Source organism: Nicotiana tabacum, chromosome 10 (assembly GCF_000715075.1).
Source record: "Nicotiana tabacum cultivar K326 chromosome 10, ASM71507v2, whole genome shotgun sequence".
NCBI classification, from domain to species: Eukaryota; Viridiplantae; Streptophyta; class Magnoliopsida; order Solanales; family Solanaceae; genus Nicotiana; species Nicotiana tabacum.
In genome coordinates, this window is record NC_134089.1 from 157771625 (window position 1) to 157784831 (window position 13207).

The 13207-nt window shown below is 36.7% G+C and overlaps 2 protein-coding genes across 2 annotated transcripts; both read right to left on the reverse strand.

The window, feature by feature from the left end:
• Window positions 1–240: 240 nt before the first annotated feature.
• LOC107831019 (uncharacterized) lies at window positions 241–4296 on the reverse strand. Its single transcript, XM_016658730.2, has 2 exons — window positions 800–4296; window positions 241–684 (listed from the first exon to the last, which is right to left on the reverse strand). The coding sequence occupies exon 1, from the start codon at window positions 4116–4118 to the stop codon at window positions 966–968; it is 3153 nt and encodes a 1050-aa protein (XP_016514216.2). The 5' UTR covers window positions 4119–4296; the 3' UTR covers window positions 241–684; window positions 800–965.
• Window positions 4297–6087: 1791 nt separating this feature from the next.
• On the reverse strand, window positions 6088–10051 carry LOC107831021 (uncharacterized). Its single transcript, XM_016658732.2, has 3 exons — window positions 9870–10051; window positions 8512–8883; window positions 6088–6411 (listed from the first exon to the last, which is right to left on the reverse strand). Exons 2-3 carry the CDS (start codon window positions 8866–8868, stop codon window positions 6382–6384), a joined length of 387 nt encoding a protein of 128 aa, XP_016514218.1. The 5' UTR covers window positions 8869–8883; window positions 9870–10051; the 3' UTR covers window positions 6088–6381.
• Window positions 10052–13207: the final 3156 nt, after the last annotated feature.

A 13207-nucleotide genomic window follows, 5' to 3' on the forward strand; every position in this document is an offset into this window, starting at 1 on the left:
GATATTCTAAAAACATCAGAATAATGTAATTTGAATTCTAATGTTCAGAGTCCTGATGTTGTTGAGAGGAATGATAGGTCATATCCTTTTCAGAATTCCAACATATCAAGAATTCTGTGATGTTCTATCTCATTTTATTTGGCTTTATTCAACACTTACTCTTTGTTCCAACAAAAAATAATGAGAACACTTTAAAGTCATGTCCATACTATGTAGATATTTGTAAATAAGATGAAAATATGAGAAATTACTACTCCAATAAAAATAATTAAAATAGGACAACACTAAGTAGGCAAATGTGAAAACAATTTAATCCAAGAGCTACGGGCCTTTAGCTTTAAGAATGCCTAGTCAATATGGAGAACCAACAAGCTGCACCACTTAGCACTAACGCACGTTAAAACCTGGGCGTGTTGGGCTGGTCAAATGGGTTTGGGCTACTTTTGCCACCCCTAAGCATATACATTGCAACAAGATGTTGCTATGGTTAAGTAGCCTTCTTCCTCTTTTTGGTGAACTTCAAGAAGAGTAAGAAAATGTAACAGCAAGTTAACTCTATTCTTTACTTTTCTTGTTTGTTATGAAACCACTCCTGAAGGGTTTAGGAAACTCTCTCCTTAACTCGAGCGGAACAAAATATGCTTCCTCTTGTCTGAGCTAACAGGTCCGGTTGTTAATGGAGACCTGAAAAATGGTAAAGTTAAATGGGGGATGAGCTCAAGGTAAGCTAACAATACAGTAATGGTTAAACAGCTCTTATTCTAAAAAAATCAGAATATGAACAAGACTAGTCACTTACCTCATGAAGTGATCAACATTTTATGTACTAGAAGCTGCCATTCATTTTAGCCTAGAAGCCTCCAAATTGAAATGGTTCTAGTGTAGCTACGCCCGTGGTGAAATCTCTTGCTGTCTTCCACTTCCAGAGAAGCAGCTGTTCTCATCGCCTTATGAACACACAGCATTTAACCAACTTGCTTCAAAACATTCTTTGCATCCTCTGAAGAAGCAGTACTTTGGTTTCTCACAGCATGCTCCTCGGGCGAATCATTTTCATCATCATCGGTCACTAACGAACCTACTTTACTATCCTTAAGTAAATCAGAGAAAGTAGTGGAGTCTGAAATCCAACCAAATCTTGCCATAGCCGTGATTACCTGGCATACTACGTCTGTATCAGTATCACCTTTCAGCGAAAAACTACGAGCTATAGCACTACAGCTCATACGACTGAGCACAAACCCTTTCTCCCCCAACTCAAGAAGAAATTCCAATGCTTTATCATACTTCCTATCCAAGCATAAAGCTTCAATCAGTAACTCACAGGCACTTACGCTTAGAGGCATGCCCTTCTTCAACATTTCTATAAATAACTCGAATGCATCAAGTAAGTTCCCTTGCTTAGAGAAAGCATCCAGAACAACAGAATGAGTGCCATTCTCAGGATGGACACCCTTTTTCACCATTTCTCGAAACAAGGCACAAAGTCTTGATCTCTCACCTATCACATGATAGCCATGAAAAATTCTACTGTAAGTTGCACTGGTAGGCAAGAGATGCCTTTGTTGCATTTCTGATATCAGCAGTTCTGCTTCCTTCATCAGTCCATCCTTGCATAGGCGCTCAACGAGCATCGCATACGTGTCCTGATCAATTTCAACGCATCCCTCTATCATATTTTCCAGCAACTGCATAGTTTCCAGCACATTTCCATTCTTCAAGAGTCTATCAATCAATGTGTTAAAAGCTTTAGTAGAAGCTATTCCCATTTGCAACATTTCCTGAAGCAAGTCCTGAGCTTTCTGCAAGTTCCCAGTCTTACAGCATCCATCAAAAAGAGCATTATAAATGATCCTACGTGGAGAGATCCCCCTAAGTATCATAGAGTCAAACAGGCCAAATGCCTCGGACAACTGTCCTCCTTCAGCTAAACCAGATATCACAGCAGTGTATGTCGCTCTATTTGGTCTTGAACCTTCTTTAAAGATGACATCTAATATCATTTTAGCTCTCTCCGTTTGACCTGCTCTAAAGAGCCCAACAATTAAGTGATTGCGAGTACGTAAGCTGGGACGGATACCTCTCTTTTGTGTTTCCTCATAAAGGGTAAAGGCCATTTCAATCTCACAGTGTTCAACGAAATAACAGATGAGAGCTTCATACGAGGAAACGTCAGCAACCAGATGCTTGCCGTGAAGTTCTGAAATGACTTCAGCTGCTTCTAGCATTTTTCCATTCACCAACAGACTACGAAGGAGGACAAGGTAGGTGTCACGCACTTCCAAAACCCCCAGAGCAAGCATACTTCTAAATACCCCAAAAGTTTCACTTATCTTACCTCTTTTGCAGTTCGCACTGATCAAAGCACTATAAATAGATTTGTTGGGCTTAAACCCATGATGTAGCATCTGAGACAAGTAGCTACCTGCATTTTGCAAGTCCCCCGTTCCACAATATCCAATAATGAAGGCTTCATAAGTATACTGGTCCGGTTTCAGGCCTCTATCCAACATTTCAACCAAGCAAGCGTGAGCAGTTTTCATCTTCCGTGCCCTGCAGAGGCCCTTTATAACAATATTGTAATGGGGAGTCGCTGGCTCAATCCCCTGCTCGTGCATTGCCTCCAAAGTCATCCTCAACCGTTGTGAGTAGCCTTTACGAGAATAAGTCATTAACAAAGTTCTCCAGGTATGAGCATTTCGCTTCCAATTCTCCTTTATCAAGTCTTGAAGAAAAGATCTAGCCGTGTTCAGATCTTTATTGCGGCAGAGACAATCAATTATCAAACAATAACTTGACTCAACAGGGGCCAGATTTTTCTTCTTCATTTCTTCAAGAAGCTCCAAAACAGTAGCGACATTACCACCTTGACAACAATGTCCCTCAATCAACAAGGTATAAGTTGTCAAATCAGGCTCGATACCTTCTTGAGTCATCTCATCCACAAGTTCTTGTGCCTTCTCCATCTTACCACACTTGCAAAGCCCACGAAGAAGTGTATTACACAGGGCTAAATCAACGCCCTTAGCGTCCTTTATATCCTTCAATTTGAAAGCCTTGCCCACATCATCATGTTTCAAGTAATAGTTAAGTAAAGCTTCATAAACAACTGTATCAGGCTTCACTCCCCTCTCATTCATCTCAGTTAATACCATAATCGCCTCTCTAAATCTATTCGCAGCACAAAGGCCATCAATAATCGTGGTATAAACATAAATATTAGGGACTAACGACTTGGCTAACATGCAATTTTTAAGCTCAATTGCCTCATCTACATGTCCACCTCTAAACAACCCCTTCATCAAAAAATTGTAAGTAAACATATTCGGACAATGCCCCTTCTCTTCCATCTCAGCAAACACTTTCTTGGCCTCGCTAACATTCCCCTCTCTACAATGAGCATCCACCATGTTCGTATACGCAAAGGCATCGAACTTAACATCCGCTTCATGCATTGCCTTACAGACTTGCCAAAACAATTTTAAGTTGCTAGCTTTCAACAGATCAGTCAATAAACGATTAGAATACAACAAACTAGGCACATAACCAAGATCTTTATGAGCAAAAACAACACTAGAAGCTTCAAACAAGAACCCCTTTTCCCTATACTTATCCATCAACAACCCAAATATCCCAAGATCAAATTTTTTTCTTGACCCATCAAATTCTTTTTTACAATTATGAATAGAACTCAAAACATCTGAAGGGGGCAAACCAAAACTTATCACAAGTTGAAGAACAGTATTAGCAGGACCATACAAGCTATTACTACATAAAAGAGAAGCTAAAAATGAGTGAATATTCAAATCCGAGTCAATACCAACTTTATGTTTTGACCATTGGAAGAAGCTGAGGAGACGTTCAAGGTGGTTAGTCAATTGATCTTGACCAAGAACAGAGCGAATTACATGTGGGTTTAGATTCTTGCGTAGGTTTGAGTATGAGGAGGATTCAATGAGGCTTTTCCATTTCTTGTGTTTGAGAATTTGAGTGAGTTCTTGGACTAAGATTTGGTTATTCTGAGGAAGTTGAGGAGAGTTGCAATAATAATTTGTGTTGTGAAATGTAGTTTTTTGTTCAATACATCTTGTGATTTTTCTATGCAAATTCCTCCACATTGTTTTTGGAATTTTTCAGTTCCTACTGGAGAATTTGGAAGATGGGCTTTTATCTTTTCCTTTTTCGTTAGTAATAGAATGCAGCAGAACTAACAGTGAGATAGTGTAGTGAGAAATGGAGTAGCTCCGCATCAACTGTTATTGAACCCTAGAAGTGTAATTCCAAGTTTCCTAGGGTGTTCATCATTGCAGTTTTAAAAGGTTTTATTTGGTATTTTTGGCTTTAAAAAATCTATGTCAATATTGGAGGGTGTTTGGATTGGCTTATAAAAAATGCTTAAAAGTAAAAAGTCACAAGTTGGTAATACACAACTTTTGTGCTTATTTTTTTACTTTTTATTTGCTTGAAAGTGAGTGTTTCTTTTTATTATTCTCAAACACCACACAAACTAAAAAAGTTTAAACACTTAAAATAAGTCAATTCAAACCGCATCTATTTCATATTAAGCTAGTGTTTGACATAAATTTGATTGAAACTTCAAAAAAAAGGTTTTTAAAATTATGTTACAAAATAAATTTTGGAAATTGAAGTTATATTTAGACATGTATTTTATTTGAGAAAAAAAATTGAAGTTTTATGAGTGAAAGAAAATTTTAGAAGTTGAACTTGAATTTTTTTTTTTTAAACTGATCATATTCTACGCACAAATAATATTTTTAGTTTTTTTAGTTCCGTCCAATTCGATCTTTTCTTTTCGATTCCCAGTAAATTCGTTACGCACTTAAAATTATATTTTGCCAATCAAATATAGATTATACAAACAAATTGTGAAACTGGCCGAGAATTTATCAAAAACAAGTGCACAGATAATCATTCTTAGGGATACTATTAAGATATTATCTTGTACTTATTTTGTCGTGAACTTTTAAATCAAAAATATTAACTTGGGATATTTTTGTCCTGAAAATTTTGAATTGAAAAACTGAAATTCAATACGCGCTAACTAATTCCTAAATAGCAGCCCTCTAAATTAGCTTCGTGGTGTCATTTCTACTCCTCTCTATCCTATAAAGTAGGTGTAAGATCCGTTTATACATTATTTTCTTAGACCATATACTGTGAAAATATACTAGGTATATTATTGCAATCAAATTGTGAAACTGATTTTTCACACTTGACGATTAAATCAAGCAAAAAAGAAAACAAAGCTACAATAGTTAAAATTAAACCGCAACTTTCTTCCTTTGAAAATAAGCAAAGAAAAAACATGAGACACAATATTATTAGAAGCCAAATCATGAACTATCAATTTAAAGTGAATAAAATTTGTCGATATTCAACAAATTAAAGATCTAAAGAAATGCATCTCTGTAACTGAAACATTTCGGAACAAAAAAAGTAATAAAAGACGACTAATATTCGAAATGGAAGTAGTAAATATCTACTCCCTTTGTCTAAAATTATCTATCGTAATTTCTAAAAATAGTTATCTCAAATTATTTGTCATTTAGAAATTTAAGATAAAATTAATTATTTTATTTCTATTTTACCCTTAATAATAATTGTTCTTGAAGATGAAGATATCACATAAATAGAGTAAAAATTCAATGAAAAGAGATCATATCTTAAGACATAAATAAGAATAAAATAGTCTACAACCCTTCTAATTAATATTTTCTCAAGGGACGTGTAAACGAGAAACACGACAAATAATTTGAGACGGGGCAAGGACAGCCCGGTGCACTACGCTCCCGCTATGCGCGGGGGAGGGGGCGGTGGGTCCGGAAAAGGTTCAGACCACAAGAGTCTATGGTACGCAGCCTTACCCTGCATTTCTGCAAGAGGCTGTTTCTACGGCTTGAACCCGTAACCTCCCGGTCACATGGCAGCAACTTTAGAACACCACAAAACACAGACTGCCACTTAACTGCTTTCTTCAACCAAGCTACTAAACTTTACTGGGGTAAACTTAAAGAGGACCCTTGAATACCCATACCATGGTTATGGATACAGTATAAGCAGAATCAATTCCAACATAAAATCAAACCTTTAAGAAGGAAATATTATTCTTTGGCAGGGAGAAAGTTAGAAGAAATGAGAATTGGGAAAGACATTTCAAAGTCTCACAACAGAATGGACAGCATGTTTATGATCTAGTACAAATCTAATATTCTTTTCAACATACATCAAACACGAAAAGATAGATAGATAGCTTTGCCCCTATTTGAAGATCCATCTATCTGAATTAGAACTCTGTAATATCATATAGTTGATCTAATGCTGAGAAATTGCCCCCAACAAGCTAAGTGTGAGTAGTTGTGGTCATTGCTTCTTCTCTTCTGCCTTCTTTGGCTGAAAATATGAAAATAAAGTTAGAATGATAACCGTATAAATCATTACAAATAATAAATTTTCAGATAGACAGACTCGTTGTTGGTACAATTAGCTAGCGAAAAGATTCAACACTTTCCTCTTTATCTTCAGAACTGGTCTCTCTCTATCTTTCTCGAATAGGCAAGAGTTCGATATGGAACAAGGTCTTTACAATGACGAATAATTTCAAATTTTTGGGCAGCAGAATATTATATGTGCTAGACATAATTTTCTTAGAAAGCTTAATCATTTCTAAAAAAGAAAAAGAATAGAGAGATGATTTACAATTCACATCTCTGAAGAAAGAAATACATGTAATTTTAAATGTCCAAATCTCTTTCATATTCAGAAAGAAGCACAGTTTTGGGACAAGCAAAAAAGAGGAGAAAAAAAGGAAGTGAAGAGCAGGGAAGAAGAGGGAAAAGATGAAGAAACCCCAAAGCAGCCCGTAGCAATAGCCAAACTCGGTGTACAAATGGTCCAAACATAGGACAATGCGACCAAAAATTCAGAAATACAGAAAATACACACATTAGGCTAGTGTTTAAGTCATTTTCAAGACGTAAAAGTATTGATTGACTGTGTGAGTTTAAATTTGGCATCCGTGCTTCATGGGTTTCAACATCTAAAATCGCAGATCTTTTCCTAACACTTCCTATTGCCTTTTCCTTTCAAGAGTCTTGTCTTGTCCTCGGGTAACTTGGCCTTTTTTTTCTTTTGCGAAAAAGACCTCGGGTAACTAAACCTAATCAACCACTATATGGACATAATAGAGAGTTCCATTCTGTTATGAAGAAGGAAGTGCTCCCAGACTGCATCACCTACTTCATAAATGTGCTATCTTTCAGTAAGCAATGTCTTGCAAATTTTCTAATAAATGATTCAAAAGCTGGGCCCCAAGTTTTCACAAAATCTAATTTTTTTTTCTTCCACAATTTCCTATCTGCCATACAGCTAAGAGTGGAACTCCTTAAACATAGCTGAGTCTGAATCAGCCATGGATATTTTTTAAACACACATGTGATCTTACATAGTTTTAAAACTTCACAATGACATTCTTTAGTCTCAGTCAAGCTCTTCAAGAAACATTTAAGTACAAGTGCCTAGTAACTCATAAAGCTTGGAAGCCCCCGTCCTCACCTCACCATTCATATCCTATCAAGATGTCGGCAGCCTACATATTGTTGGCATCACACTTCAGCCCTGTGGCCATGTCTTGCTCATTATTTGACACTCTGCATCAAGCAATTAGCTGTTATGACAGGAGCTTCTAAGGTACTCGCCTTCATAGACTAGTAACTAGCAATTGATCTTGAAGCATCCCAACAAGAGTAACTCTTTTGATGACAACAAAATACAGTACAACCACCAAGAAATAAATTCTTGCTCTTATCAAATGATCGGCTTAAACACAGAAAGCTCCTCGAAGTCTCTTACACATTTATCATCATTTTTCCCAAGGGTCTGGTTTTAATCCACAAAGACCCTCAAAACCACTACATTACCTGCATTAAAGTAATAAGGGAGACATAGAACCCCTTTATTGCACTTTTAGTCACAACTCTGGACATCATCTAGAGTCCACTGAAACTTGTGGGACCAACTGATTAATGCGATTTTAGATCCATCTAAGGTAGTGTCTACCAAATGCCGTACTTATGGTCCACCCACCGTATTAGGAGGGGAATATAAACATACGCCTGGCCTCCGCTGCCTAACAAAGATGAATACCTTGGCTGCATCTCCTTAGACCCCGTTGTTAATGATGGTTGATTACTTCCCACATGATAAACATACTTTCAGCTCTCTAAAAAGTGCTGCTCCAACACCTTTAATACTACAAAAAGTTTCACTTTTTCATCCGATTTTGACAAGCCAGTAGAGGATCTCACATATAAATTCTCGCATATATAAAACAAAACAATAAATTCTCTAAAAATCAGAAAAGATCAGATTTTTCTACGCATAAAATAAACATAAGCAGGTCTAAAAGCTATGCAATCAATCTGTTTGACGAATTGCCTCAACCACATCAAAACGAAAATCAAATAGCAATAATGGAAAAGGGAAAGCTTGCACCTTTATACCAAGAAATGGTTGTTGGAGCTCTTCATCAGGAATAATAACAGGCCACTTCTCACCAGCTTCACGGAACATCTGTTCAGTCTCAAGATACTGACCCTTTTCAAGAATCATGGTACGGATGTTCTGTGCGGGTGTAGAAGTGGCATCATAGGTTTGCTCGATTCCGTTGACGAAGGTGACAGTGATTTCGGGAGGTTGGTCATCCGTGCGGCGCTTGACCTGTACTTGACAGCTTGGATTAGATTCTTTGGCTTTAGGAGCATTACACTGAGCCAAAAACTCCATACATGAAGCTGTGCGTGGGTCTAGGGCATTGAACTGGATCTTCACCTTTGACAAGAACTTCAACATCTTCTGTTTTGCTTCCTAGATAAGTTAGAAGAAAAGCTCAATAATCAAACCCGTCAAGATTAATTAAATCTTTCAACATGGACAACAAAATAACTAAAAATGCAACCTTTATTGTACAACCAACCTAAAATAAAGCATACATCAAGAATACTGAATGTAGATATACACTTTTTTTTTTTACCTTCAAATAATTATATATGTTTCAAGAAGAATGAACAATACCAGATAAAGCTGGACATAATACAGTGAACAGAAAAGAGAATGCAATACTAAAATATGTTACAAGAAGAAGTCGAGATTAATTAAATCTTTCAACGTGGGCGACAAAATAACAAAGATGCAACCTTTATTGCTATAAGTCTATAACCAACCCAAAATCAAACATAAACCAAGAATACTGAACGCAGCAGGTATACACTTTTTCTTTGAGATGGAAATGAATTATCATAACAGCAGGTATACACTTTTTAACTTCAGACAATTATATATGTTTTGAGAATAATGAACACTACCAGCTAAAGTTGGACACAATACAGTAGCAGCAAAGAGAATGCCGAGATAAATTAAATGTTTCACGTGGACAGCAAAATAACCAAAAGATGCAACTTTTATTGCTACAACCAACCTAATTCAAGCATAAATCAAGAGTACTCCAAAAGATGCAACCTTTATTGCTACAACCAAACTAAAATCAAGAATACTGAATGCAGGTATACTCTTTTTAACTTCAAATAATAGTATAATATAGATTTCAAGAAGAATGAACAATCCCAATTAAAACACACAATATAGTGAGCAGCAAAGATAATGTGATATCAAAAATCTAGGTTTGGGGTTTAAGGAACAAATACAAAGCAATTAAAATAAAGATAAACTAAAAGCACAAATCACAAGCAATAAATGTGAAATTGATGAGATCAGAACACCTGATATAAGAGGTAATTCGATTTAAAAAAGTTTGCATCTAAAACTGCAAAAATCCTAGTGATGCTTATTCATACCGGCGTTGGGCTCCGGAGCTATCTCCCCAACGATTAACTACTTCTCCTCGACAGCTTCTTCTCTGTATTGGAACTGAAAATGCCAAGGTTGCGGGAGTTTTGCAGAAAATATATTGGTAAATCTTTCCTTATTCAGTAGCATAAAAAATAGCGGATGGAAGGGTATCGTTTGGTCTATATTTGCAACATGTTTAAAAACTGTGTTAGAATTATATTACCAACTCGCAACAGGAACACCTCGTGAAATTTTCGTAAAAATAGCACGGAATAGCTAGTTTTCGGACTGGTCATTCAAAAATAGTCAGCATTTCCCAACAATGAAAAATAGCCACTATTTTGCTGCAATAGAGACCGGTCCAGCATAATATACTGAAGTTCGGTGCACCTGTGTATGAACTCCAGCATATTATGTTGGACCGGTATACTTTACTGGCTCTAGTATAATATACTGGAGACTGGAGCACCGGTGCTCCAAACTCCAGTATATTATGATGGACCGGTATACTTGCTGGAACTCCAGTATATTATGATGGATCGGTATACTTGTTGGAACTCCAGTATATTATGCTGGAGTTCTAGTGTACTTATGCTGGAACTCCATCATATTATATTGGAGTTCGAGCATACTTATCCTGGAACTCCAGTATAATATGCTGGAGTTCAATTATGCTTATGCTGGAACTCTAGCATAATATACTGCGTATTTTTCGGGTTTTGAACAGTGTTTTAGTTCAAATTTATCTTTACATGAAATGTGGCTAAATTTTGATTACTTTTGAACTGAGCTATTTTTGAACAACTAGTTGTAAATCTGGTTATTTTTGAATTTCTCCAGAAATTTTCTGGCTGCCAATGGACTTACATATGGGCGAAAGTCTAAGCTAGCATTTGGTCCGGAGAAATTCAAAAATAGCTAGATTTACATGTAATCATTCAAAAATAGTCATAGTTTCAAAAGTAATCAAAATTTAGTCACTTTTCATACAAAAATAAATTTGAACGAAAACACCGTTCAAAATCCGAAAAAATACTCCAGTATAATATACCAGTTCAGCATAATATACTGGAGATTGGAACACCAGTGCTTGATCGGCTCCAACCCTATACCACTATAGAATGACAAGAGTGGTCGATGCAGCTTTTACTCGAAAGGCCGGGATCGAATCCACAGAGAGTTAATATTGATTTGAAATCGGGTTTCTTCCAATAGAGCTATGTGTGTTGTTCTTAATTACACTTCTAAACATGTTTGAGTTTGTTATATTCTAATTTAATGCTAATGAACGCTGAAATGAATCTAAGTATAATATTTTTGTAAGGTTTTCTCAATTGGTAAAAAGGCACTAAGGAAAATGAATTACACCTAGGTGAGTATCTAACGGGATCTAAAACTTAGGGCGAACTTGTTATAATTGAGATAACCATTGCACATAATTACTCACTCTATACCTCTCGGTAGTTTGAATGACTTTGCCCTAATTGGCTTTCTCAAGCCCAATTGGGTGTTCAAACAATGCAAGCAAGATTGGCTCAAGTCGAGTATTACTATCTCTAGGTTTAACCCTTTAATTGGGGCTATCAATCTCTTGAATGCACTCCAATTCCTTGTTAGCCTGAATTTCCTAGACTTAATCTCTCTTTCTCAATAAGAGCCTAAGTAAAAAAAAAGCACAAATTAGTGTTTGCAACCACCAATTCAACAATTAAAGCATGAATCAAGCTAAATATCATTAACTCATAAACAATTTAGCCCTAGAATTGAAGACTCATTAAATACCCACACTAGGGTTGGGTCACAACCCTAGATAATGGGTTTAACTACTTATAATTAAGGAAGAAATCAAAGATGAAGATGAAATATAAGCCATAAAAAGTAATTACAGAAGTAATATCTTAGATTAGTTGCTAAAGATGTTCTAAAATTACTCTAAAAAGCAAAAAACGGTTGTTCACATGTTCTACAAAATAACAGATACCCTAAAAATTTGAAAAAGATCTATTTATACACAGCTGAAATTACTAGACAAAAATGCCCCTATGACGTTGCCGCTGACATCGTAAAATTGAGTGCCTCAAGTTGGGACTTCTGCAGCCTCGCAAAAGAAAGCGCATACCGCATTTCTTCTCTTCTGAGCTTGCTCTGGACTTGGTTTTGCTAGGAGCGGAAAATCCACTGCCTCAGTGTAGTCTTCAACCGCGGCCGCGAAATAAGTTTGCGGACCATGCTTTCCATCTGAGCACAAAATTGCAGTCCTCTGATTCTAATTTCCTCCCTCAGCGGAATATGGACCGTGGTTGCGTCAATAATTCTGTTGCCGCGCAATTTCACCACGGTCAGCGGTGTCTGTTTAGCCCAAAATTGCATTCTCTGAACCTCAATCCGTTGAGAGCGTAATTATGTTCGCCTCAGCGGTTCAACTTTCGCGGCCGCACTATTTTTTTGCTGTCAATGTTTTTAGCTCAGCTTTGGACTTGTGCAGGTTTCACTCCTTTATGAGTTGGTTAGAACTTTCTTGCCTCATTTTGACCAAACACTGCAAAGCACAATAAGTTAGTTTTGGTAATACTTCTACACATTTTTTATCCAAAACTTAAGCAAAAAGGAGTATAAGATAGGCTAGAATTCATAGTTATCAACTCCCCCAAACTTAAGCTTTTGCTTGTCCTCAAGCAAACAAAGTAATTCCCACCTCCACAAGGTAAAAGAAAGAAGAATTTTAGTTGTTTTAAGGTGACTTCAGCAAGCATCAATTGGGACTAACAATTGCCCTCAACACAAATGTATTATCAATAACGCACAACCTTTTCAGCACTATGACTCTAGTGCGACACAAGAGCTTCAAGAGTTGACTTAACTCATCAAGAAAACTCGCTCTACTATGTAGGTCATTGTGGAACCCAAACTCCTACTCCTTGACTCTCCATATGAAAACCTCACTTAAGATTGTAACACTTAGAACAGGATTGAGGAAAATTACACTCATCTCTCTCAAAAGAAGGTCACAAGTCCGGCTCTAAATACCATAAGTTTGCCCCTCATGTGAATCCCCACCAATGTAAGCTCACTCAACTCAAGATTATATAGGGCTTTTGCGGGAATGTAATGAAGGCTTTTGGTTCAAGATAGGATATTTTGGTCTATGAAGTTTTCATCTTTCCTTAAGCACTTCATTTTCTTCATTCAGCTCACATTTTATTGACTCTTTGAGTCTTTTACTTCTTCCCTAGGGGACTAGAGAGACACACTGTCACTCTTTCTTATTCATGCCAATTCTTTTTCTCTTTTCTAATCATTCCAAGCCTTTCATCTTTGCTTTTATTGAATCCCTTCATTTTTG